Source organism: Elephas maximus, chromosome 5 (genome assembly GCF_024166365.1).
Source record: "Elephas maximus indicus isolate mEleMax1 chromosome 5, mEleMax1 primary haplotype, whole genome shotgun sequence".
Lineage (NCBI taxonomy): Eukaryota > Metazoa > Chordata > Mammalia > Proboscidea > Elephantidae > Elephas > Elephas maximus.
This window is the reverse complement of record NC_064823.1, coordinates 158,355,940-158,383,725: the sequence shown is the minus strand read 5'-3', so window position 1 is coordinate 158,383,725 and position 27,786 is coordinate 158,355,940. Positions and strand designations below refer to the sequence as shown.

Below are 27,786 nucleotides of genomic sequence, written 5' to 3'. Positions count from 1 at the left end.
TTCACACCAATATACACATCAAATAAGTAAATAACCATAAGAAACCATAGCTATACATAGTCTGATGTTTGCCTAAATAATTTAAGAATCGTAAGTAGAGCATTTTAGATGAATTGGGGTGTTTGTTTATTCATTTATCAGAAATCAAATTCTGGATATCTTCAGCGTCAAGCAGGAAATCTAAAATGATGATGCTAACAAATGGACACCGTGTGAAAGGTCCGGACATGCAGTATTTCACGGGAGTCCTGCTGGCTGTTTTGATCACTGTTTTTCAGATGCAGAAGCTGGGGTTCCAAGACATTTACCAAGTTGTACAAAATCACAGAATTGCAAGAGGTCGCCAACAGGCTGAAGCCGCTCATCCCATTAATGCGCTTGCTCTGGACTCTGGCTCAAACACAAGGTGAGAGGCCATCCTATAAGACTGCAGTGGTCTCTAAGAGGCCCTCACACCCACTGGGTGCTCCACCCCAGAGACACATTAGATGCCCCTGGGGAGCCTTCTAAACCATGCTGCCAGGTCCCTGCCCATGAATTAACCGGCCTGGGTAAATTCACCAGGCCCAGGGATATCACTGCTGACATCAGGTGGATTCTGGCTGAATACCAGAATACCAGAAAGATGCTCACCTGTGCTTCACTGACTACGCGAAGGCATTTGACTGTGTGGATTATAACAAATTATGGATAACATTGCGAAGAATGGGAATTCCAGAACACTTAGTTGTGCTCATGAGGAACCTGTACGTAGATCAAGGCAGTTGTTCAGATAGAACAAAGGGATACTGCATGGTTTAAAGTCAGGAAAGGTGTGTGTCAGGGTTGTATCTTTTCACCACACCTATTCAATCTGTATATTGGGCAAATAATCCAAGAAGCTGGACTACTTGAAGAAGAACTGGGCATCAGGATTGGAGGAAGACTCATTAACAACCTGTGTTACGCAGATGACACAACCTTGCTTGTTGAAAGTGAAGACGACTTGAAGCACTTACTGATGAAGATCAAAGACCACAGCCTTCAGTATGGATTACACATCAACATAAAGAAAACAAAAATCCTCACAATTGGACCAACAAGCAACATCATGATAAATGGAGAAAAGGCTGAAGTTGTGAAGGGTTTCACTTCACTTGGATCCATAATTATCACCCATGGAAACAGCAGTCAAGAAATCAAAAGATGAATTGCATTGGGCAAATCTGCTGAAAGAGACCTCTTTAAAGTGTTGAAAAGCAAAGATATCATCTTGAACACTAAGGTGCACCTGACTCAAGCCATGGTGTTCTCAATTGTCTCATATGCACGTGAAAGCTGGATGGTATATATAAGAAAGACTGAAGAAAACCTGACACCTTTGAATTGTGATGTTGGCGAAGAATATTGAATACACCATGGACTGCCGAAAGAACGAACAAATCTATCTTGGAAGAAGTACAACAAGAATGCTCCTTAGAAGCAAGGATGGCAAGACTACATCTCACATACTTTGGACATGTTGTCAGGAAGGATCAGTCCCTGGAGAACGACGTCATGTTTGGTAAAGTAGAGGATCAGTGAAAAAGAGGAAGACCTTCAGTGAGATGGATTGACAAACGGGCTGCAACAACAGACCCAAGCATAACAAAGATTGTGAGCACAGCACAGGACCCGGCAGTGTTTCGTCTGTTTTACATAGGATCACTATGAGTCAGAATCGACTCAACGGCACCTAACAACAACAACAACAGGACTTGGTATGAACTGGATGGATTCGCTTCATTTAGACCACTTGGAAGAATAAAGGGCCAAGGACTCTGTGATAATTTCTGGAGCCCTGGTGGTGTAGGATTAAGAGCTTGGCTGCTAACCAAAAGGTCGGCAGTTCAAATCCACAGCCACTCCTTAGAAACCCTATGGGGCAGTTCTATTCTGTCCTACAGGGTCGCCATGAGTGATCATTTCTAAAGTTTCCTTATTCTTGTGTGAAATGCTGCAGAGTACTCCTGAGTACTTACACATCCCAGGCACCAGGCTTTGAATAAGGGGATGTAAATAAATATGAAAGAGGTCAAATTGGTGGTTTAACGGTAAAATTCTCGCCTCCCGTGAAGGAGGCCCAGGTCCCATTCCCGGCCGATGCCCCTCATGGCAGCCACCACCCATCTGTCAGTGGCGACTTGTGTGTTGCTGTGACTCTGAAAAAGTTTCAGCGGAGCTTGCAGACTAAGGTGGACTAGGAAGAAAGGCCCAGTGAACTACCGAAAATCAGCCAGCGAGAACCCTGCGGAACACAAGGGTCTGATCTTCAACCAGTCACAGGGATGGTATGGGACGGGGCAGTGGTTTGTTCCATAGTGCGTGGGGTTACAGTGAGTCAGGGGCAGACTCTACTGCAGTGACAACGACAAACATGGAAAAGCTGGGCTGCTGTCCTCAGTGAACTTACAATCAAATGCAGGTGATGCGCACGTTACCTGCGACAGGACAACGTGATGAAGCTTATGGGGGACTGGGATAAACGAGAAGGACTTGGACGGGCAGGAAACCAGGCTGTGTTCCCACCCCATGGCTCCCACTGGCCTCGTGTTTGCACAAAGCCTTCCTCTGTCTCCTTCGTACCTTCTGTTGTTGTCATCATGTGTTGTTGATTCTGACTCAGAGTGACCCCGTGTGACAGAGGTGAACTTCCCCACAGGGTTTTCTAGGCTGTAATCTTTACAGGAGCAGATCGCCAGGTCTTTTCTCCCATGGAGTCATTGGATGGGTTCAAATTGCCAACCTTTGGGTTAGCGGCAGACTGCTTAACCATTGTGCTACCAGGCTCCTTAGCAAACACATAGCAACCAAAAACTACTAAGGGTTACCAGGAGTGGGAGGAAGGGGAGAAGGGGGAGCTTCAGCTTCGGGAGCAGAGAATTTATGTTTGTGTTCACAGTGGGGGAATAATTTGGAAAAAGGTAGCGAGAATGGCTGCACAACTTTAAGAATGTAATCACGTCACTGACTCTTACGTGGAGAAATTGGTGAATTGGTGGATGTTTTTCTGGGTGTATTTTCACCACAACAAGACAAAAAGAAAAGAAGAAAGAAACAGGTTGTTTCTCATAACACGAATGTAGGAGTGGTGGTCCAGGGCTGGTACGGCACCTCCGCCACGTGATCCCGAGGGCTGTCCAGCTCTGCCCCGCCCTCCCTCAGACGTCAGTCGGCCTCCGCCCCGCCCTCCCTCACACGTCAGTCGGCCTCCGCCCCGCCCTCCTTCAGACGTCAGTCGGCCTCCGCCCCGCCCTCCCGCAGCCGTCGGCCTCCGCCCCGCCCTCCCGCAGACCTCGGCCTCCGCCCCGCCCTCCTTCAGACGTCAGTCGGCCTCCGCCACGCCCTCCTTCAGAGGTCAGTCGGCCTCCGCCACGCCCCCCTGCAGACCTCCGCCCCGCCCTCCCTCAGACGTCGGCCTCCGCCCCGCCCTCCTGCAGACCACAGCCTCCGCCCCGCCCTCCCGCAGACCTCGGCCTCCGCTCCGCCCCGCCCGCCTGCACACGTCGGCCTGCCCTCCGCTCTCTTGCAGACCTCGGCCTCCGCCCCGCCCCCCCGCAGACCTCGGCCTCCGCCCCGTCCTCCCGCAGACCTCGGTCTCCGCCCCGCCCTCCCGCAGACCTCGGTCTCCGCCCCGCCCTCCCGCAGACCTCGGCCTCCGCCCCGCCCTCCTTCAGACGTCAGTCGGCCTCCGCCACGCCCTCCTTCAGAGGTCAGTCGGCCTCCGCCACGCCCTCCTGCAGACCTCCGCCCCGCCCTCCCTCAGACGTCGGCCTCCGCCCCGCCCTCCTGCAGACCACAGCCTCCGCCCCGCCCTCCCGCAGACGTATGCCTCCGCTCCGCCCCGCCCGCCTGCACACGTCGGCCTGCCCTCCGCTCTCTTGCAGACCTCGGCCTCCGCCCCGCCCCCCGCAGACCTCGGCCTCCGCCCCGCCCCCCCGCAGACCTCGGCCTCCGCCCCGTCCTCCCGCAGACCTCGGCCTCCGCCCCGCCCTCCCGCAGACCTCGGCCTCCGCCCCGCCCCCCCGCAGACCTCGGTCTCCGCCCCGCCCTCCCTCAGACCTCGGCCTCCGCCCCGCCCTCCCGCAGACGTCGGCCTCCGCCCCGCCCTCCCGCAGACCTCGGCCTCCGCCCCGCCCTCCCTCAGACGTCGGCCTCCGCCCCGCCCTCCTGCAGACGTCGGCCTCCGCCCCGCCCTCCCTCAGACCTCCGGCTCCGCCCCGCCCTCCCGCAGACGTCGGCCTCCGCCCCGCCCTCTCGCAGCCGTCGGCCTCCGCCCCGCCCTCCCGCAGACCTCGGCCTCCGCCCCGCCCCCCCGCAGACCTCGGCCTCCGCCCCGCCCTCCCGCAGACCTCGGCCTCCGCCCCGCCCTCCCGCAGACGTCGGCCTCCGCCCCGCCCTCCCGCAGACCTCGGCCTCCGCCCCGCCCTCCCTCAGACGTCGGCCTCCGCCCCGCCCTCCCGCAGACCTCGGCCTCCGCCCCGCCCTCCCGCAGACGTCGGCCTCCGCCCCGCCCTCCCGCAGACGTCGGCCTCCGCCCCGCCCTCCCTCAGACCTCCGGCTCCGCCCCGCCCTCCCGCAGACCTCGGCCTCCGCCCCGCCCTCCCGCAGCCGTCGGCCTCCGCCCCGCCCTCCCGCAGACCTCGGCCTCCGCTCCGCCCTCCCGCAGCCGTCGGCCTCCGCCCCGCCCTCCTTCACACGTCGGCCTCCGCCCCGCCCTCACTCGCGCGTCGGCCTCCGCCCCGCCCTCCCGCAGACGTCGGCCTCCGCCCCGCCCTCCCGCAGACCTCGGCCTCCGCCCCGCCCTCCCGCAGACGTCGGCCTCCGCCCCGCCCTCCCGCAGACCTCGGCCTCCGCCCCGCCCTCCCGCAGACGTCGGCCTCCGCCCCGCCCTCCCGCAGACCTCGGCCTCCGCCCCGCCCTCCCGCAGACCTCGGCCTCCGCCCCGCCCTCCCGCAGACCTCGGCCTCCGCCCCGCCCTCCCGCAGACCTCGGCCTCCGCCCCGCCCTCCCGCAGACCTCGGCCTCCGCCCCGCCCTCCCGCAGACCTCGGCCTCCGCCCCGCCCTCCCTCAGACGTCGGCCTCCGCCCCGCCCTCCCGCAGACGTCGGCCTCCGCCCCGCCCTCCCGCAGACGTCGGCCTCCGCCCCGCCCTCCCGCAGACCTCGGCCTCCGCCCCGCCCTCCCGCAGACGTCGGCCTCCGCCCCGCCCTCCCGCGGACCTCGGCCTCCGCCCCGCCCTCCCGCGGACCTCGGCCTCCGCCCCGCCCTCCCGCGGACCTCGGCCTCCGCCCCGCCCTCCCGCGGACCTCGGCCTCCGCCCCGCCCTCCCGCGGACCTCGGCCTCCGCCCCGCCCTCCCGCGGACCTCGGCCTCCGCCCCGCCCTCCCGCGGACCTCGGCCTCCGCCCCGCCCTCCCGCGGACCTCGGCCTCCGTCCCGCCCTCCCGCAGCCGTCGGCCTCCGCCCCGCCCTCCTTCACACGTCGGCCTCCGCCCCGCCCTCACTCGCGCGTCGGCCTCCGCCCCGCCCTCCCGCAGACGTCGGCCTCCGCCCCGCCCTCCCGCAGACGTCGGCCTCCGCCCCGCCCTCTCGCAGACGTCGGCCTCCGCCCCGCCCTCCCTCGCGCGTCGGCCTCCGCCCCGCCCTCCTTCACACCTCGGCCTCTGCTCTCAGTCATTTGAAGCCTCAGAGTCAAAAGCAGGTTTGTGCCGCTCCAGGCAGGAAGAACAGGCCAGGCCCAGGGAGACGTTTTCTCCCAGCAAGACTTGGTAGTGCTTGGCTGAGATTCTGCACCTCATCTCCAGGCCAGAGCTGTCTACTCGGCTACTGCGGCTGTAAGGGATACTCGGGTCCGAGCACGTTAGGTTTACAGCCAGGTCTCTGGGTGGCACCAATGCTCTGTGCTCCGCTACTAACCTAAAGGTTGGCAGTTCAAATCCACCCAGTGGTGCCATGGAAGGAAAGCCTGGTAATCTGCCTCCATAAACGTTACAGACAAGGAAACCCTATAAAAAACACAAAACCAAACCCTCTGCTGTTGAGTTGATTCCGACTCATAGTGACCCTACAGGACAGAGTACAACTGCCCCATAGTTTCCAGGGGGTGCCTGGTGGATTTGAACTGCTGACCTTTTGGTTAGCAGCCGTAGCACTTAACCACCAGGGTTTCCGGTCTCCTATACAGTAGCTCTATTCTGACACACGTGGGGTTGCCACGAGTCGGAGTCCCTCGGCAGTAACTGGTAGTGGGTAGCGGGTAAGGGTGGAGGAAGGCACGGAGAAAGGACATGCAGGCAGCTTTGCTGTCTGTCCCATTTGGAAATTTTTTTCTTTAAAGGTATTTAATTTTTTAAATATAAAATTAATGTATATTGTATTTCCTGTTGTTGCTCTGAGGAACCTGGTGGCACAACGAGTAAGTGCTCAGCTGCTAGGCAAAAGGTGGGTGGTTTGAGGCCCCCCAAACAGCTCTGTGGAAGGAAGACGTGGCGATCTGCTGTTGTGAACATTATAGCCTGGGAACCCCTGTGGGGTGTTCTACTCTGTCACCTGGGCTCGCTGAGTCTGAATCCACTCGCCAGCACACAAAAACCACACTGCTGCTGTAACCCATTACCACAAACTTAGTAGTTTAAAACGCTACAAAGTTATTATCTTACAGTTCTGGAGGTCAGAGTCCAGAGCGGGTCTTGTTGTGAGGACGAGTCAACTCCGATTCCTGGTGACCCCATGTAACAAGAGAACTGCCCTGTAGGGTTTTCTAGGCTGTGATCTTTACAGAAGCAGATCTCCAGGTCTTTCTCCCTCAAAGCGTACTAATGTGAGTATCTTTTCACATTTGTGTGTGTGTGCGTGTGTGTGTCTGCGTGCGTTAGATGCCACTAAGTCAGTTTCAACTCATAATGACCCCGTGTACAACACAATGAAACACTGCCTGGTCCTGTGCCATCCTTACAATCGTTGCTAAGTTTGAGCCCATTGTTGCAGTCACTGTGTCAATCCATCTTGTTGAGGGTCTTCCTCTTTTTGGCTGACCCTGTACTTTACCAAGCATGATGTTCTTCTCCAGGGACTGGTCCCTCCTAACTGGCTCTGTATATCGGCTCTGACAGGGCTAAAATCAAGGTGTTAACAGGGCTGCGTTCCTCCTAGAGGCTCTGGGGGAGAATCCATTTCCTCGTCTTTTCCAGCTTCTGGGGTCCACCTGCATTCCTTGGCTTGTGGTCTCATCGTTCCAACCTCTGCTTCCATCATCACATGGCCTCCTCTGACCCTGACCCTTCCTCTTATAAGGACGCTTGTGATTACATTGAGACCACTGGATAATCCAGAAAGAAATCTCAAAATCCGTAATTAATCACACCCGTAATGTCCGTGTCAGGTAACCCAGTCACTGGTTCCCAGGAGTAGGATGTGGACATCTCTGGGGGACATTATTCCATCTACCACACTTCTACATGGCTTTAATCATCAGATAGACTCTCACTGAAAAACCCGAGTCCCATGTGGGCAGCCCTTCCCACCTGAGTCCTTTTCTCTTTGAACCACGTCCCTTTCTGTCACCTTTTTGTTGTCATTTTGTTGACTATTTACTTCCATCATTGTAAATAACATGCTTTGCTGGGCTTCTTTTTTTTTTTTTCTTTTATTGTGGAGCCCTGGAAACCCTGGTGGCGTAGTGGTTAAGTGCTACGGCTGCTAACCAAAGGGTCAGCAGTTCAAATACACCAGGCGCTCCTTGGAAACTCTGTGGGGCAGTTCTACTCTGTCTATAGGGTCGCTATGAGTCAGAATTGACTCGACAGCACTGGGTTTGGTTTTTTTTGTTTCGTTTTATTGCGGAGCCCTGGTGGCATGGTGGTTAAGAGCTTGGCTGCTAACCAGAAGGTTGGCAGTTTGAATCCACCAGCCGCTCCTTGGAAACCCTATGGGGCAGTTCTACTCTGTCCTACAGGGTCGCTATGAGTAGGAATTGACTTGACGGCGAGTTTATATCTATATAAAAAAAAAAGAGAAAGAAAGAGTTCTACTCTGCACACATTGGGATGCCTTGAGTTGGAACCGACTCGACGGCAACTAACGACAATATATACGTGTAACAGGAATGTGCTATTTCCACGCTTTTTACATGTACACCTGAGTGCCATTAGTTGCATTCATCACGTTGTGCAACCATCACCACTGTCCATTTCCGAATTTTTTCATCGCCTTTAACAGAAAGAAGCTCAGTGCCTCCCAAGCAATGACTCCCTGTCCGCACCCATGGCTCTACCTCTGGTAACCAATAGACTTTGATTGCTGCTCTTTCTTGACTGATCAACTTAAGACATTACCTACTGACTTCGTGTCCTGGATGATGAGGGCTCAGCTCTCTCACCCATTCTCTTGGTGGGCTGTTGTCAAAGTTGGCAACAATAATATTTGTAAAATGCCTAGAATAGGGGCTGCGAGATGCTCAGTAAACAAAATCTCCCATGATTCTTCGCAAGTTCCAAAAATGCTGACCCCAGACCCTGTTTTACCAAATCCCGTACCTGCTTCTCTTGCTCCTGGACATCTTGGAAGAGTCTCCACTGCTGTTTCCGGAAGCGGTCTGACTTCCCCAGCTGTCGGGCAGCATTCTCCTGGACCTCCTGTCTCAAGTATTCACACTCTGCCTGGGATAGGCCGGTTACACCAGAGAGCGTCTGGAGGAATAGGACGTCCACAAGCTTCTGGAAAGTTCCAACGGTGCTGTGGTACAGTTCCTGAGGCCGAGAACCACACAGTGGGTTAGAGGTCACACTCTCACACTGCGAGGGGTCATGCTCTTTCCTTGGCCCCTCTACCACATGGTGCCCGCATGGCACAGCCCTGACCAAAAGACTCTACAGAGGAACCCACACATCTTGGGAAATGCTTCCTACCTGAAGCAAGTTCCAAATCTTCCCTCCTGACCTGCCATGCCATTAACCTCTGATGTCTCCTCTCAGAGACCATCTCTGGTTCTTCCGTCAGTCACCATCTAGATGACTTTCACAGCCCCTCAGGGGTCTCTCTACCTCCCCTCCATCCACACACTCAGGCCAGTTATGTGTGTGACCACAGATCTTATTATGAGTCTACCCTGCCTCAAACTCCTTTGAAGACCTGCCACCGTCTGTTACGAACTGAACTGTGTACTCCCAAAATATGTGTTGGAATCTGCACCTGTATGTATGACCTTGTTTGGAAATAGGGTTTTTCTTTTGTTATGTTAATGAGGCCTTACCAGTGTAGGGTGGATCCTAAACCTAATCACTTCTGAGCTATAAACAGAGCGAAACAGATGCAGACACACACAATGGGAAGACAGAGGTCACATGAGGACCATCTACAAACCAAGGAACTCCAAGGAACCAAGGAACGCCTGGGGCTACCAACAAGGAAGGAATAGATACGGCCGAGACCCCAATCTGGGGTCTGTTCTTTAAAGCCACCCATTTGCGGGATTTGTGGTATGGCTGCCCCAGGATTCTAAGATACCATCACAATGAAAATTACCACAGAGCTTGGTGGTCTTTCAGAATGGGGCTCTTGTCCTACCTCATCTCCCATCTTTCTGTTGTCTTCACTCCATCTCCTCCTGCCCCAAGGTGATGGACAGTCTCTTCATAAAGATTATTTCTTTAAGTTGTGGGGGAAAAAAACCCTCACAGATAATAATATAATAAAAACCTGTAACTCCACCACTCAGATACCCTGTGTATAAACTAAAAATATGAAATCTTATAAGTTGGAGTCCCCTATGTTCCTCCAAAATTCAATTCTCCCCCCGCCACCACCCTCCCCAGAGGCACCCATCCCGTGAATTCAGTGCCTGTCTCTCAGCTTGCTTTTTTCTATGCTTTCACGACATGTCATGTCCATCAACATGGTGTTCCAGCTTGGCCATGAGTTTCTCAGAGCATAGCATTCTTCTGAGTTTGAATTAAATTCAGCTTACATTTATTGAGCACGCTGATTGTGACCTAGATACACTATACTAGATGCCGATCCTCCATATTTCATTAAAAAAAAAAAATTCAATTGTCCCTGTATCATACTGGTTAAGAGCATGAGTCCCAGAGTCTGATGGCCAGGGCCCACTGCCTACAAACTTGTTCAAGTTACTTATCATCTCACTGCTTCAGTTTTCTCATCTGTAAAATGGGGGTGATTATAACAGAACACCTTCACTGAGTTGGTATAAGGACTGAAAAAGATTATAAAAGAAAGTGCTTTTGACATTGTCTGGCACTGGTTACAATTCCTAATTATTAAAAAGTATAGTTATTTATTACCTGCTGTTTGCCAGGTACTCTGAAAGGCCCTATAGATGCAAAGGTAGTAAGATAAGACTTCACTCTTAAGAAACCTTATGGTAGTCCATTAGAAAGACAATCAAACAAACGATGACCCAGAGGGTAGAAAGTACAAGGAGAGGTAGTAACAGACGAAGGATACCTAGGTCAGGGGCCCAAGACCACTGCAAAAGGTCAGCAGTTTGAACCCCCCGGCCACTCTGAGGGAGTAAGATGTGGCAGTCTGCTTCCATAAAGATTACAGCCTTAGAAGCCCTATGGGGCAGTTTTACCCTGTCCTGTAGAGTCACTGTGAGTTGGGATCAGCTCGAGAGCAATGGGTCTTTTTTTTTTTTTTTGGTTTGGCCAGCACACATGTTGTTGCTCTCAGCTGCCACCGAGTCAGCCCCCGACTCATGACAACCCCATGCACAACAGGACAAAAAGCTGCCTGGTCCATGATAGGTTGCAGACCAGATCATTGTGCTCCACAGGGTTTTCACTGGCTGATTTTCAGAAGCAGATCACCAGGCCTTTCTTCCTAGTCCATCTTAGTCTGGAAGCTCTGCTGAAACCTGGTCGGCATCATAGCAACACCCAAGCTTCTACTGACAGACTGCTGGTGCCTGCACATGAGATGCACCGGCTGGGATGCGAACCCAGGTCTCCCACGTGGGCAGCGAGAATTCTACCACTGAATCACGAATGCTGTCACAGAGCACGTGGTAAGCACTTAATAAATGCTAGCTATCATCATCAGATGGAAGTTGGGAAAGTTGGTGTGTGAATCTCAATAAATGTTATCTATTATTATTTTCAGGTGCCTGGGTGGCGCAAACGTTAAGTGCTTGACTACTAACCGAAAGGTTGGCGGTTCAAAGTCACCCAGAGGTGCCTCGGGACACAGGCCTGGCAGTGGAGCCACTATGGGGGTACGGACCACACGGGCTGACACTGTCAGATGGGGTGACACCAAAATGTCTATAAAATTTTTGTGCAGTGTTTCAGCAGAAATTTATTATTTTTTTATTAAAATATTCCTGTAGTTAGTTATAACAACAAAAGCATTTTTTGCAAGCTCACCTGAAATTTATCGATATATCTACAAGGTTAAAACTCTATGCTAATTTACTTTTTGAACCTTCTAATGCAGTCCGTTGCCACTGAGTCAATTCTAACTCATAATGACCCCATAGGACAGAGCAGAACTGCCCCATAGGGTTTCCAAGGAGCTGCTGGTGGATTTGAACTGCCAACCTTTTGGTTAGCAGCCTGAGCTCTTAGCCACTGCACCACCAGGGCTCTGGTCATCAAATTCCTCCCACAACCACTGCATACACAATACCATGACTGGTGTCACGCCCAAAAGTGGAGTAAAATTGTGTGCATGTGGGACAGGGCCTGGGACACAGCCAGCCAGGCTGTAAGGCAGGTTAACTGTGTGTGTGCTCTGTGAACACACACCCTCCTACACAAACGTGTTAAGTGCCTGCCGAGTATTGGATCATTTAGTCCTTACATTTGATCGTTCCCCTTCCTTTGCAGAACAATTTCCTTAATATCACACACAAGCAAAATTTTGCTGAGGATCATTCAAAAACAGCTGCAGCAGCGTATCGACAGAGAACTGCCAGAAATTCAGGCCAGTTTCAGAAGAGGATGTGGAACCAGGGATGTCATTGCTGATCTCAGATGGATCCTGGCTGAAAGCAGAGAATACCAGAAGGATGTTTACCTGTGTTTTATTGACTATGCAAAGGCATTCCACTGTGTAGATCATAACAAACTATGGATAACACTGTGAAGAATGGGAATTCCGTAACACTTAATTGTGCTCATGAGGAAACTTTACATAGATCAAGAGGCAGTTGTTTGGACAGAACAAGGGGATACTGATTGGTTTAGAGTCAGGAAAGGTGTGTGTCAGGGTTGTATCCTTTCACCATACCTATTTCATCTGTATGCTGAGCAAATAAGCTGAGAAGCTGGATTTTATAAAGAAGAACAGGCATCAGGATTGGAGGAAGACTCATTAACAACCTGCGTTATGCAGATGAAACAACCTTGCTTACTGAAAGTGAAGAGGACTTGAAGCACTTACTAATGAAGATCAAAGACCACGGCCTTCAGTATGGATTACACGTCAATGTAAAGAAAACAAAAATCCTCACAACTGGACCAATGAGCAGCATCATGGTAAACGGAGAAAAGATTGAAGTTGTCAAGGATTTCATTTTACTTAGATCTACAATCAACAGGCATGGCAACAGCAGTCAAGAAATCAAAAGACGCATTGCATTGGGCAAATCTGCTGCAAAGACCTCTTTAAAGTGTTAAAAAGCAAAAATGTCACCTTGAAGACTAAGGTGTGCCTGACCCAAGCCATGGTGTTTTTGATCGCCTCATATGCATGGGATATGATGAATGGATGATGAATAAGGAAGATGTAAGAAGAAGTGACATCTTTGAATTATGGTGTTGGCAAAGAATATTGAATATACCATGGACTGCCAAAAAGATGAACAAATCTGTCTTGGAAGAAGTACAACCAGAATGCAAGGATGGCAAGACTACATCTCACATACTTTGGACATGTTATCAGGAGGGATCAGTCCCTGGAGAAGGACACCATGCTCGGTAAAGTAGAGGTCAGAGAAAAAGAGGAAGACCCTCAAAGAGATGGATTGACACAGTGGCTGCAACAATGGGCTCAAGCATAAACAATTGTGAGGATGGCGCGAGACAGGGCAGTGTTTCGTTCTGTTGTACACAGGGTTGCTATGAGTCGGAATCGGCTCGACGGCACCTAACAACAACAGTGTGAAGAAAGCTTATTAGCCCCATTTTAACAAAGGAGGAAGCTGAGAGTAGGCCATCGAGAGACCGAAACCCTATAGCTTGTCATAGCCCGTCAGTGCCATTCTAGACTAGCCCCCATCATTTCTGGCCTGGACCATTGCACTGCCTTCCATCTGGTCTCCCGGCTGCCACCAGTGCCCCCTACTGTCCACTCTCTATACCGATACCGGGGATGCTTATAAAACATAACTCATGGCACTTTCCTACTCAGAACACGCCAGCAACTTCCTGTCTCATTCAGAAGTAAATACAATCATCTTAGGATGGTCTCCAAGGCCCTGCAAGGCTTCTGACCTCATCGCCCAGCCCTCTGCCTTCCTCTCCTGCTCCCTGCTGTCGCCACCAGCAGCCTATGAGAACATGAGCGTCATCCATTGGTTTGCTGCTAAGCCCCAGTGCCTAGAACTTTCAGCAGTATGTGTAGTGCTCAGCAACATTCGTTGAAGGAATGAAAAAACATTCCCAAGGTCACCAGCTGGCCAGGGAGGGAGCTGGGGTCACACTAGGTCCCTGGACCCAGAGCTGGGCTCACACAAGTGGGTCCACGGCCTCCTGGTGAACAGACTGAGTGGTGGGAACCTTCTGAGGATTAAATGATCAAATACTCAGAAAGACCTGAACAAGGATGGGCCACAATCTTGATGTCATCCTCATGCGTGTCGCTGCCCACCTGGGGACATCTCCTCTGCAAACCTGGCTCGGGCATCACTTCCTGAGGCAGCTCCCACCCCTCCTCTTACTCTCAAGTTGTTGTTGGGTGCCACGGAATCAGCTCTGACTCAAGCGACCCACATATAACAGAGCAGGGCAAAGACTTCCAGTCCTGAGCCATCTTCACAACAGTAGGTATGCTTGAGCCCAGTGTCACAGCCACTCTGTGGCAGCCACCATACTCACAAGTGGGAGTGTGATTACGGGAGCAGCAGGCACTGGGCACCTACTGTGTGCAGAGTGGAAGGGTTATTACGGGAACAGCAGCCACTGGGCACCTACTGTGTGCGGAGTGGGAGTATTATTACAGGAGTGACAGGTACTGGGAATCTACTGTGTGCAGAGTAGAAGGGTTATTACGGGAGCAGCAGGCACCGGGCACCTACTGTGTGCAGAGTGGAAGGGTGATTACAGTAGCAGCAGCCACTGGGCACCTACTGTGTGCAGAGTGGGAGTGTTATTACAGTAGAGCAGGCACTGGGCACCTACTGTGTGCAGAGTGGGAGTGTTATTACAGGAGAGCAGGCACTGGGCACCTACTGTGTGCAGAGTGGGAGTGTTATTACAGTAGAGCAGGCACTGGGCACCTACTGTGTGCAGAGTGGGAGTGTTATTACAGGAGAGCAGGCACTGGGCACCTACTGTTTGCAGAGTGGGAGGGTTATTACAGGAGTGACAGGCACTGGGCACCTACTGTGTGCAGTGTGGGAGTGTTATTACAGGAGAGGAGACACTGGGGACCTACTGTGTGCAGAGTGGGAGTGTTATTACAGTAGAGCAGGCACTGGGCACCTACTGTGTGCAGAGTGGGAGTGTTATTACAGGAGAGCAGGCACTGGGCACCTACTGTTTGCAGGGTGGGAGGGTTATTACAGGAGTGACAGGCACTGGGCACCTACTGTGTGCAGAGTGGGAGGGTTATTACAGGAGAGGAGACACTGGGGACCTACTGTGTGCAGAGTGGGAGTGTTATTAGAGGAGTGACAGGCACTGGGCACCTACTGTGTGCACAGTGGGAGTGTTATTACAAGTGTGACAGGCACTGGGCACCTACTGTGTGCCAGCAGTTGCATAAACCCCTCACGTCCACCACCTTGTCCAGGCCTCATGACACTGCTGTGATGGGCAGGGTCCCACACTGTCCCCATCTTACAGAGGGGGAGACTGAGGCCTAGGGAGGACAGCAACAGTCTCCAGGCCTCGCAGTGAGGAAGGGAAGAGCAGAAGCAGTGGGATGTTGAGTCCAGAGTCAACTGCTCCTGGCTCTGTCTACCATGATCACACTCGTAATGACCCTCTCCTAGCTCAGGGAACATGGTTCTGTCTTTTGATAGCGCTGGGTTCTCGGCTGTGTATCTTGTTTGCCATCACGTCCCCGTGGTCCCTTGCCACTTTGGAGGGCCCAGGGGCTCACATCCAGCCTGTGAGCCTTCATCTCCCCATTCCAGAACTGCATGAGGTTGCATGGAGAGAGCACTCAAACCCAGGCCTCCCCATGTCAAGCCCAGCATGCCTTCTGCCTTCATCCCTGTACACAAATGACTCCCACAAACATCAGCCTATTTTTTAGATGTTATGGATTGAATTGTGGAAACTCTGGTGGCGTAATGGTTAAGAGCTACGGCTGCTGACCAAAAGGTCAGCAGTTCAAATCCACCAGCTGCTCCTTGGAAATCCTATGTGGCAGTTCTACTCTGTCCTATAGGGTTGCTATGAGACAGAATCTACTTGATGGCAATGGGTTGGTTTGGGATTGAATTGTGCCCCCCACAATAAGTACTGAAGTCCTGGCACCTATACCTGTGTGTGTGATCATGTTTGAAAACAGGGTTTTCTCTGTTATGTTAATGAAGTCATACCATTGTAGCATGGGTTCTAAACCTAACTCCTTCTGAGTTGTGGGAAGAGCAGAAAAGACAGAGACACGTACAGAGGGAAGACACATGCTATGCAAGGCTGGTTAACAAGGAAAGGAATATCAAGGATGGCCAGCAGACACTGAAAACTAAGAAAGAGGCTGTGGAAGGAATCAACATGCCCAAGTCCCTGATTTGGACTTTTAGCCCCTAGAACTGTGAGACAATAAATGCATGCTCTTTAAAGCACCCCAGAAATGGACAGGGCCTCACACGTGACCCAGGCCAATCCCCCACATTCCAGTGTGGACAAAGGGGACCATTGAGAGGATGTGACTTGACTGTGTCATATGGTCAATGACTGCCAGGGCTGGACCTGAACCTCGGTCCAGGAGGGGCAACGTTCTCACGTACCCTAAGATCCTCAGGCCTCTGTGCAGGCCCTGCCCTGAAGGCCACCCACCTGGCAGAGCACAGCCATGGCCTCTGTTGTTTTCATGTCTTCCTCTTCCTCCAGTTGGCTCCACGTCAGCCTGTGCCTCTCCAGGACCTCATGAAACTCCTGTGGGTGAAACGGGAGCTGAACCCTGTGGGCTTCTGGGTGGAGGTTTACTGACCTTTCTTTCTGGAAAATTCTCTCCACTGACCCTGCCTCTCAGATGGTAAGGTGTTCACCCTGCTTTGTACATAAGGAAACAAGGCACCGAGATGTCAACTGTGGCTGAGGCCTGCACCAGCAATCCTGATTTCCAGGTTTTCCAGGAAACCTACAGACTGTGCCTTGTTAACCCAAACTGGGAATCTCTTAGTATCAGGAGGGGCCACAGGTCACCCCCTCATTCCATCTCTCAGCCACATTCTCCCAACCTCACCCTCAGACGTTGGCTGTGGGGGACCACCGCCCAGACCCTGGAGACCACCTGGAGAAGACCGTGGCCTAGCGTGGTGATAGACACTGGGGGTCACAGGTCAGTGTGGTCAGCAGCCAGTGGGGCCTGGCCTGTCCATGCAACTGGGCACTGGGAGGAGCCAGACACAGCCCTGTCTGGGGCCCAGCCATGCAGCAGGGTGCAGGGGCAGACACCAGGAGTGCACTGGACGTTCTGGACGCAGTCAGGGAGCGTGTTATCAGGGGTGTCGAGACCGTGACAGATTCCCCGAAAGAAGGAGCTATGGGGGAAAACTGCCCGTGGGGGCCATGTTCAAGTCGAGTCTGTAAGCACGAGGACAGTCCTCTGGGGCAGATGGGAAGCCAAGGCCATCCAGGCTCAAGGGGTGACAGCAGCAAAGACTGGGAGGTGAAAAGCGGCCAGCTCTGGGGAAAGCTGGACGGGGTCCTACGTGATGGCAAGTTAGCAGGAGCCAGGAACAGACAGAGTGGGCAGGGGTGAAATGAGGCAGAAGGGCGGGATCAGAAATTGGGGGGTCTTAGAGGCAGTGCTAGAGGGTTTGGTTTCCATGCATCCCGCATTCATCCATGCATCCATCCATCTTTCGTTCATTCATCTATTAATTAATTAATTCATTCATCCATTTGTTCCTTCCTTCATTCATCTGTTCATTCATTCATCCATCCACTCATCATTAGTTCATTCATTCATTCATCCATCCATCTGTTCATTCATTCACTCTTCCATCCATTTGTTCATTCATTCAGCCCTTCCCTCCTGCATCCGTTGTCCCCTAATGCCAGCGTGTGCCTGGCCTGTGCTGAGGTCCCGAGATGTAGAGACAACTCAGTTATCTTCTCTGCACTGGGGACTCTCACCAAACAATGTGACATACAAGGAGAGGGCCCAGAAACCTTGGAGTAACCAAGAGCTATGTAAGCTTATCTTCCTACTCTTATTTCAAAGGATAAGACAGCTACCCCCTGTCCTTGGCCCTTTCGGACAAATCCCAAGCTCCTCTCCCAGGTGGGGGCTCAGCAAGGAGGCTCCCTAGTGGGGAGGGGCAGGTGGACCAAGGGCTGAAAGGCCTTTCCTCTGTTTTTGGGGGGTCCCCTCCCTTGGCTTCTTACTGGGAGGATGCTGCCACCTCCTCGCTAGCCCCAGGGAGGGGTCCCATGCCTGGGCTGAGTCTGGACCTAGACACTGTCCCAGGTGGAGCAGAGACGAGCTGTGCCAAACACTAAGACAGAACAGAGTGTAGAGGAGCAGGCTGCCCCTGACTTGGTCTCATGGAACCCTAACAGCCCCATGAAGGAGGTACAATGATTCCCATTTCACAGATGAGAAAACCGAGGGGTGAGGGGTTATGCCATGTCCTCAGGTCACTCAGCTAGTTAACACCAGTCAGCATTCAAACTGCAGAGCCCAAATGCTTGACCAACATGCAAGGTGGCCACGAATAAGTAGTCCCCTCGCCCCCTAGTTCCACCTCCAATTACCAGGGAAAACACACAGAGCAGTAACAGGTTTCTGGATTCTCTGAGATTGACAACCTGCGCTGACACCAGCTAATTTCTTCTCCCTCTGGAGGGTGACATCTGGCTTCCCGTCCTCCTGTGGGTCCCCTTATCCCCTTGTCCTTGTCCCCTTCCCATTCAAGTCCATCTCCCAGTCTTGCCCACTCATCCCAGGTTCAGGGCTGGGGGCTACCTTGCTTCCCTGGGACTTGGCACCTGACCAATGAGGGGCTTGTCCCTGTATGGGTGGGCCTACCCTGCATTCCAGGACACGGTTGGTCCCCTCTGGTCCATACAACACGTTGCCGGTGCCACCATACACTGGCCACCTCTGGGGAGCCCCTGCTGTGTGCCAGCCCCACGTGAAGCTTTCTCCACAGAAACCCAGGCCTGTATCTTCTGGCTGCTTGTCACAACTGGTGTGACCTTGACAAAGTCACGGGTGCCCTCTAGGTCTCAAGCACCAGCCTGCCCATATCCCAGGTTGGCACAGGAGCAGGAGTGTGGGGGACACCACCTGCGTGTGGACTCTCCCATCTAACTGAGGGTGCTGTTACACTGACCACTAGTTTACAGACGAGGAGATGGGGATGCAGGGACTAAGGGCTTGTCTAAGTCACTCGGCTGGCACGTGGGAGGTGAGGCATTCATCTCATGTCTGATGGGTGTCAAGGCCTCCCTCTTCCCAAGCATGGTAAGCGGACCAAGCCACCACCTAGCACTCCTGCAGGGCTGCACCCAGCGATGGGGCCTCAGCTATGGGCGAGAGTCAGGAGCAGGTCACCTTGAGGAAACCCTCTGCGTCGGCGGCCGGCTGAGCCTCGGCCAGGAAGCTTCTCCGCTCCTTGTCATGGGCCAGCGCAAGTCTGCTGGTGGCCTCCGCCTGGTGGGCCAGCGACGCCCTGACGAGGTCTTTGCCCCGCTGGACAAGCTCTGCAGTTGAAGGAAGCACACAACATCACAGTGCGCTCTTGGGCAAGACTTCCAGTGGCCTCTTCTGCCAGCACTGAAGACTTGGCGAAATGTGGGGCAAACCCCATTGTTATCTCAGTTTTGTCACTGAGGCTGGTGTAGGGAGTCCCTGGCCCCTCGAAGCCCCAGATCCCTCATTATTTGAAGGAACTCCCACTGCCCCTGGGTCCAGGGCTCAGGGTCCCACAAGAGGCTTCAGTTAGCTGCTGTGCAGAGTGTGACCAGGATGTAAATAAGATGTATTTTCCTGGGAAAGATGGAGAGGATATTAATTTTGGACAAAAAAGAGCTCGGGGGAGGGGCTAGGTGGGTGGGTGCAGGTGACCTGAGAGGGCAGACAAGAGTCCAAGTCTGCAGGGGAGACTGGAACATTCTAGACTTGAGTCGAGATTCAAAACCCACAAGGATGAGTGCTATGGATTAAATTTTATCCCCCCAAAATATGTGTCCAGTCCTAACCACTATACCTGTGACTTCGACCCTGTCTGGAAATCGCGTTTTTTTTATGTAAATGAGGTCATATGGAGCAGGATGTGTCCTAAACCTAATCCCTTCTGCGTGGTATCTAACGAAAAGAGCAGAACAGACACAGAGAGAGACACAGGGCAAGACAGACGCCAGTGAAGATACATCTACAGGCAGCCAAGGAATGTCGAGAAACACCCGGGGCTATAGACGCAGAAAGAGACCAGGGGTCTTCCCCAAGAGCCCACAGGAGAGAGAGAGAGAGAGAGATGCTAGCCCTCCCGATGCCCTGAACTCAGGCTCCCAGCCTCCGGAATGTGAGATATTAAATTTCTGTTGCTTAAAGCCACCCGCTCTGTGGTACTTTGTGACAGTGGCCCTAAGAGGCTAACTGTCCCCTGACAGACCAGGAGCCACAGCCCAGGCACTGTCTCATGGGCCACATGGCTCTACTTCTCCCGACATGTGGAAGTGCTGCCCCCAGCCCAGGCCACCCTGCCTCGGCAGCACTGCAGACCCCAGAAGGACCATGTCCCAGACCAGGGCGCCACAGTCCTGCCCACTCACCCCTGCTGAAGTGCTCGGCCTCCTCCCAGAAGGCCTTGTGCTGCCGGGTCAGCAGCTCCTCCTTCTGCTGCCCGGACAGCTTCCCCTCCACCGTCAGCAGCTCTAGGCTTTGGGAGATGGCGGCCAGCCGGCACCTGGTCTCCTCCTGGATCTGCAGCTTCAGGCACTCAATCATCTTGGCCATGTGCTCCCGTGCCAGGGTCCTCTCCAGGATGTCCTGGGGGGAAACAGAGAGACAGTGAGCTGGGGCATCCCGGTTTGTGCTTAATCATGGTATCTGGTTAGTGCATGACCCTAGAGTTGACAATTGGCTCCAACCCAGGCGTCCCACCTCCTTCTGAGCAGAGCGTGGACAAGTTCACAAAGACCTCCCTCATGAGGACACGGAGAGCTCACACAGCGCTCAGTACATAGTGAGTGCTCTGCAGAGCGTAGCTATGTGGGGCGGAATTCAGTCTTTGCATGCAATTAAAAAGGAAAAGCTTCTTTTTTTACAGTCATCCCCTCCCCATTCCATCCCTGGGTGGCAAAAATGGTTTGTGCTTGCCTACTAACCAAAGGGTTAGCTGTTTGAACCCGCCCAGCGGCACCATGGAAGAAAGGCCTGGTGATTTGCTTCCGTAAAGATCACAGCCATGAAAACCCTATGGAGCAGTTCTACTCTGTAACACATGAGGTCGCCATGAGTTGGAATTGGCTCAACGGCAACAGGTTTGGTTTGGTTTTCTCCCCCCACTCAAGCTGGACCCTTGGCCTCCACAGTCCCGGAAAAGGATTGCATAGAAAAGCAACACTAGACCAAAAAAAACCCAAACCCGTTGCCGTCAAGTCGACTCCGACTCGCAGCGACCCTATAGACAGAGTAGAACTGTCCCATATAGTTTCCAAAGAGCAGCTGGGTGATTCGAACTGCCAGCCTTTCTGGTTAGCAGCCGAGCTCTTAATCACTGCGCCACCAGGGCTCCGGGCTGCTCTTTAGATAAGTCAGAAGTGATTAGGTTTGGAACACTCTCTACATTGATATGTCCCCAATTAGCATAACAAAGAAAACCCTATTCCCAAAGGGGATTACATCCACAGGTATAAACAGGGGTTAGGATTCCAACACATTTGGGGGGAACACAATTCAATCCATCACAGCGGCCTTTCAGATGTGGACACGGCTCTGTCACCTCCTCACCCCAAACCCTGCACCCACTGTCCTCAACTCAAGGGCAAACTCCTGGGCATGGCTGCCAGGCCCCTCAAGACCAGGCCTGGCTTGGTCCCCAGCCTTATCCCTCCACGCCTCCCTGCTGCTGGCCCCCCACCCCCTGGACACCCTCGCTGCCTCCTCCCCCAGAGCCTTCTCTGATCTCTCTTCCCCCTTCTAATTAGCCCCTCCTGCATGCTCCCACTGGCCCCCATGCTTCAGTCCTTGAGGAGGTAACCCCAGAGGAAGTCCTTGGTCTGAAAGTCCTTAAGGCAGGGCTGTGCCTGGGTCACCCATGTCCCCACTGCCCAGCCTGGCCTGATGGTCACTCAGTTTGCTGAGCTGCACTGGTTCCTGTCCTAACAACGTGGGAACAGGCAAGGATAACGACCCCCTGGGCACAGACAAGAACACTGTGGATTACTCAGGAAGACCACTCCACAACTGATGGTGACTTTGAACCCTCCTTGCTTCAGTTCAGGCCACAGCTGAAGCAAAAACAAAACAAAACCAAACCCAAATCCGTTGCTGTAGAGTGGATTCCGCCTCACAGTGACAAGCTGATTCTGACTAAACCCTACGGGGCAGTTCTACTCTGCCTTATAGGGTCGCTATGAGTCAAACGAAATCCACTTTACAGAAACGGGATTTTTTTTTTTTTTTTTGCTTTAACAGTCCACCTGACAATAGTCAGCGTGACCACTAGAGGGCATGAGAGGATAAGCGCTGAGTGCCAGGTGCGGGCAGCAGGAAGGGCAGATCAAAATCCAGGGTGAGTGGCCAGGCTGGGTGGGGTAGGGGAGAAATGAGTGGACCATCCTGGCTGCAGCCACCCCTAACGCAATGCTGTGAGGAAACAAAAGCCAATGCAGGCCCCCACGGCTCAGGAACGAGAGCCCAGTCCATGGGTTCCTGTTCATGGAAAGATGGCGGTGGACAATGGGTTGAGTAGGGGCAGGGGCGAAGGCAGGAACCACCGCTCCTCCCAGCCTGCAGCAGAGTCTTTACAAGTGCCAATTCAAAGCTTTGCTCCACCCCTCGTGGCTGCATGACCTCAGACTCTTTACTTACTCTCACGGGGCCTCAGTTTCCTCAGCTGTAAAACCAGTAAACCAGTTGCCATCAAGTCAATTCTGACTCACGGTGACCCCTTGTGTGTCAAAGTAGAACTGTGCTCCACAGGGCGTCCAATGGCTGATATTTCAGAAGCAGATTTCCAGGGCTTTCTTTCAAGGAGACTCTGGGTGGACTCAAACCGCCAGCCTTTTGGTTGGTAGCCGAGCAAGTCCACCATTGCACCAGCCAGGGGTTATTATTATCACCTTTCACAGATGGGAGTCCCTGGGTGGTGCAAACAGTAAACACGCTTGGCTGCTAACCAAAAGTTGGAGGTTTGAGTCCACCCAGAGGCACCTTGGAAGAAAGGCCTGGTTATCTACTTCCAAGAAATCAGCCACTGAAAACCCTTTGGAGCGCAGTTCTACTTTGACACACATGGGGTTGCCCTGAGTCAGAATTGACTCTATGGCAACTTTTTTTTTTTTTTAGTAACACCTCACTGATACGGCTCTCATGAAGATTACCTAAGTTAAAATATATGTTGTTGTTATTGTTGTTGTTAATTGCCATCAAGTCAGTTCCAACTCATAGTGACCCCATGTATAACAGAATGAAACACTGCCCGGTCCTGCACCATCCTCATCATCGTTGTTATGCTTAAACCCATTGTTGCAGCCACTGTGTCAATCCATCTCATTGAGGGTCTTCCTCTTTTTTGCTGACCCTCTATTTTACCAAGTATGATGTCCTTCTTCAGAGACTGGTCCCTCCTGACAGCATGTCCGAAGTATTTGAGATGAAGTCTTGCCATCCTTGATTCTAAAGAATATTCTGGTTGTACTTCTTCCAAGACAGATTTGTTTGTTCTTTTGGCAGTCCGATATATTCTTTGCCAACACCACAATTCAAAGGTGTCAATTCTTCTTCAGTCTTCTTTTCATCGTTCAGCTTTCACGTGCATAGGAGGTGACTGCAAACACCATGGCTTGGGTCAGGTGTACCTTAGTCTTCAAGGTGACATCTTTGCTTTTCAATACTTTAAAGAGGTCTTTTGCAGCAGATTTGCCCAACGCAATGAATCTTTTGATTTCTTGACTGCTGCTTCCATGAGTGTTGATTGTGGATCCAAGTAAAATGACATCCTTGACAACTTCAATCTTTTCTCCATTTATCATGTTTCCTATTGGTCTAGTTGTGAGGGTTTTATGTTGCGGTGTAATCCATACTGAAGGCTGTGGTCTTTGATCTTCATCAGTAAGTACCTCGAGTCCTCTTTACTTTCAGCAAGCAAGGTTGTGTCATCTGCATATCATAGGTTGTTAATGAGTCTTCCTCCAATCCTGATGCCTCATTCCTCTTCATATAGTCCAGCTTCTTGGATTATTTGCTTCGCATACAGATTGAAAAGTTATGGTAAAAAGATACAACCCTGACGCACACCTTTCCTGACTTTAAACCAGGCAGTATCCCCTTGTTCTGTTTGAACAACTGCCTCTTGATCTATGTAAAGGTTCCTCACGAGCACAATTAAGTGTTCTGGAATTCCTATTCTTTGCAATGTTATCCATAATTTGTTATGATTCACACAGTCAATGCCTTTGCATACTCAGTAAAACACAGGTAAACATCCTTCTGGCATTCTCTTTCAGCCAAAATCTATCTGACATCAGCAATGATATCCCTCCTTCTGCGTCCTCTTCTGAATCTGGCTTGAATTTCTGGCAGCTCCCTGTCGATGTACTGCTGCAGCCACAAGGTAAGATATATAAAGCATTTAAAATAATAGCTGAACACAGTAGGTGAGCCACAGACGTGGATATTTTCATAATTATCTAGGGCAAGTCCCTATATCCTTCTTGTACATCCCAGGAGACTGATTCTAATGACCTCTTGGGTTCCCTTCCAGTTTCGAGATTCGGAGATGCCATATGACCCATCACAGGTCCAAGTGCCCAGCCAGAACTGCTCAGACTCCAGCCCAAGGCTTTAAACTCCTCTAGAGTTTATCAATAAGGCAATCCAAGACACTGAAGCTTCCTCTGTCCTCTTGGGTACGTACAACACAGGCGGAGCTAACCCATCCCTCCTCTGTCCAACCCTAGATTGTAGCCTGCCATGGCTCGATTCGTGTACCCCAAAAACGACAGGCTCATGTCCTAACCTGGGAACGTGACCTTGTTTGGAAATAGGGTTTTTGAAGATGTTGGCAGTTAGGTTAACGTGAGGTCACACTGGTCCTCATCCCATATGACTGGTATCCTTATAAAGGGGGAGAGACACGGTGACAGGGAGGCGCACATGGTGGCAGAGACTGGAATGAGCCATCCATAAGCCAAGGAATTCCAAGGACTTCGGGGAACCAGTGGAAGCTGGGAGAGAGGCAGGGGACAGACTCCCTCAGAGCCTTCAGAGGGAACCAATCTTGCCAACACCTTGATTTTGAACTTCTAGCCTCCAGAACTGTGGGAGAATAAACCTCTGTTGTCCTAAGACGCTTGGTGTGCAGCCCTCAGGAATCTAACACACAGCCCTTTCCAGGAGTCATTGGAGTCATTACAGAGGCTTGTTCCTGTCGCTTCTGCCTGCTGACATGTGACCTGCAGGGTTCTAACAACTGACGCAGACTGGGTGCTTCCTACCTGCCAGGCTCTGTTATAAACGCTTCACTTTATTATTGATACTTGAACACTCTCAACCCTGTGAGACAGGTGCTATTATCACCCCCATTTTACAGATGATGAAACTGAGTCAGTGAGGTTAAGTAACGTGCCCAAGATCACGCAGCTCAGAAAGGGCAATTCGTGGTATGAGCTCAGGTTTCTGGCTCAAGTTTGCATTCTCAACCTCTGGGATAGGGTTTCCTTAACAGGACAAGGCATACAGTAGGTGCCCACTACCGGCCTAGCAATCTACTTCCAAACACCAGCCACTGAAAACCTGGTGAAGCGCAGTTCTTCACTGACACACATGGGGCCACCATGACTTGCAGTCAACTTGACAGCAGCTGGTTGGCCTGGTAGGAAGGTCCTACGGTTCAAACTGGGTGATTACTTGGAATAAACCATCTTTCTCTTTGGAAGTTATTGGCTAATATTTGGTCAGAGTCACCTAAGGATTTTTTTTTTTTTTTTGGATCAATCGCCTGCTGACAGCAAAAATAAATAGATATTTAGATAGATAAATAATTAAATAAATAAGAGAGAGCAATGTCTCTCTATGCTGATGGGCATTAACACGTCTCAGCAGCCTTACCATTAATATCCAACTCGGAGGGGCCTGGGAGGAGACTGGGATCTCAGGCCAGGCTCAGCTCTGTCCTCAGACAGGATGGGGTATCGGGACCTGGGCTTAGCTGTCTCCTTAGACAGGATGGGTGCTCAGCTGTGTCCTTAGACAGGATGGGGTCTCAGAGCTAGTGTGTCCTTAGACAGGATGCGGTCTCAGGCCAGGCTCAGCTGTGTCCTTAGACAGGACGGGAGCTCAGGCTAGGCTCAGCTGTGTCCTTAGACAGGATGGGAGCTCGGGGCCCAGGCTCAGCTGTGTCCTTAGACAGGATGGGATCTCAGAGCCAGGCTCAGCTGTGTCCTTAGGATGGGGTCTCAGGCCAGGCTCAGCTGTGTCCTTAGACAAGACGGGAGCTCAGGCCAGGCTCAGCTGTGTCCTTAGACAGGGCAGGAGCTCAGGCCAGGCTCAGCTGTGTCCTTAGACAGGGCAGGAGCTCAGGCCAGGCTCAGCTGTGTCCTTAGACAGGACAGGAGCTCAGGCCAGGCTCAGCTGTGTCCTTAGACAAGACAGGAGCTCAGGCCAGGCTCAGCTGTGTCCTTAGACAAGACAGGAGCTCAGGCCAGGCTCAGCTGTGTCCTTAGACAGGATGGGGTCTCAGAGCTAGTGTGTCCTTAGACAGGATGCGGTCTCAGGCCAGGCTCAGCTGTGTCCTTAGACAGGGCAGGAGCTCAGGCCAGGCTCAGCTGTGTCCTTAGACAAGACAGGAGCTCAGGCCAGGCTCAGCTGTGTCCTTAGACAGGACAGGAGCTCAGGCCAGGCTCAGCTGTGTCCTTAGACAGGACAGGAGCTCAGGCCAGGCTCAGCTGTGTCCTTAGACAGGACAGGAGCTCAGGCCAGGCTCAGCTGTGTCCTTAGACAGGACAGGAGCTCAGGCCAGGCTCAGCTGTGTCCTTAGACAGGATGGGGTCTCAGAGCTAGTGTGTCCTTAGACAGGATGCGGTCTCAGGCCAGGCTCAGCTGTGTCCTTAGACAGGGCAGGAGCTCAGGCCAGGCTCAGCTGTGTCCTTAGACAGGATGGGAGCTCAGGCCAGGCTCAGCTGTGTCCTTAGACAAGACAGGAGCTCAGGCCAGGCTCAGCTGTGTCCTTAGACAGGACAGGAGCTCAGGCCAGGCTCAGCTGTGTCCTTAGACAGGGCAGGAGCTCAGGCCAGGCTCAGCTGTGTCCTTAGACAGGACAGGAGCTCAGGCCAGGCTCAGCTGTGTCCTTAGACAGGACAGGAGCTCAGGCCAGGCTCAGCTGTGTCCTTAGACAGGACGGGAGCTCAGGCCAGGCTCAGCTGTGTCCTTAGACAGGACGGGAGCTCAGGCCAGGCTCAGCTGTGTCCTTAGACAGGGCAGGAGCTCAGGCCAGGCTCAGCTGTGTCCTTAGACAGGACAGGAGCTCAGGCCAGGCTCAGCTGTGTCCTTAGACAAGACAGGAGCTCAGGCCAGGCTCAGCTGTGTCCTTAGACAAGACGGAAGGAAGCTCAGGCCAGGCTCAGCTGTGTCCTTAGACAGGATGGGAGCTCAGGCCAGGCTCAGCTGTGTCCTTAGACAGGACGGGAGCTCAGGCCAGGCTCAGCTGTGTCCTTAGACAGGATGGGAGCTCACGCCAGGCTCAGCTGTGTCCTTAGACAAGATGGGAGCTCAGGCCAGGCTCAGCTGTGTCCTTAGACAGGATTGGAGCTCAGAGCCGGGCTCAGCTGTGTCCTTAGACAGGATGGGGTCTCAGACCCGGGCTCAGCTGTGTCCTTAGACAAGACAGGAGCTTAGACCAGGCTCAGCTGTGTCCTTAGACAGGATGGGATCTCAGAGCCGGGCTCAGCTGAGTCCGTAGCCAGGATGGGAGCTTGGGGCCCAGGCTCAGCAGTGTCCTTAGAAAGGACGGAATCTCAGAACAGGGCTCAGCTGTGTCCTTAGACAGGATGGAAGCTCGGGGCCCAGGCTTAGCTGTGTCCTTAGACAGGACGGGAGCTCAGGCCAGGCTCAGCTGTGTCCTTAGACAAGATGGGAGCTCAGGCCAGGCTCAGCTGTGTCCTTAGACAGGATGGGAGCTCGGGGCCCAGGCTCAGCTGTGTCCTTAGACAGGACAGGAGCTCCGGCCAGGCTCAGC

The 27,786-nt window shown here is 52.7% G+C and overlaps 1 protein-coding gene across 5 annotated transcripts in view; it reads right to left on the bottom strand.

Annotated features, from left to right (window-relative positions):
- The window catches only part of EVC (EvC ciliary complex subunit 1), a 122,621-nt gene that overhangs the window by 36,580 nt on the left and 58,255 nt on the right, over positions 1-27,786 (bottom strand). For all 5 annotated transcript variants that reach the window (XM_049886525.1, XM_049886526.1, XM_049886524.1 and 2 more), the window contains exons 9-12: positions 20,159-20,375; positions 18,939-19,087; positions 16,211-16,309; positions 8,555-8,767 (exon numbers count right to left, since the gene is read on the bottom strand). In XM_049886525.1, coding sequence (XP_049742482.1) covers positions 8,555-8,767; positions 16,211-16,309; positions 18,939-19,087; positions 20,159-20,375 — 678 coding nt within the window. The remainder of the gene's footprint in view (positions 1-8,554; positions 8,768-16,210; positions 16,310-18,938; positions 19,088-20,158; positions 20,376-27,786) is intronic.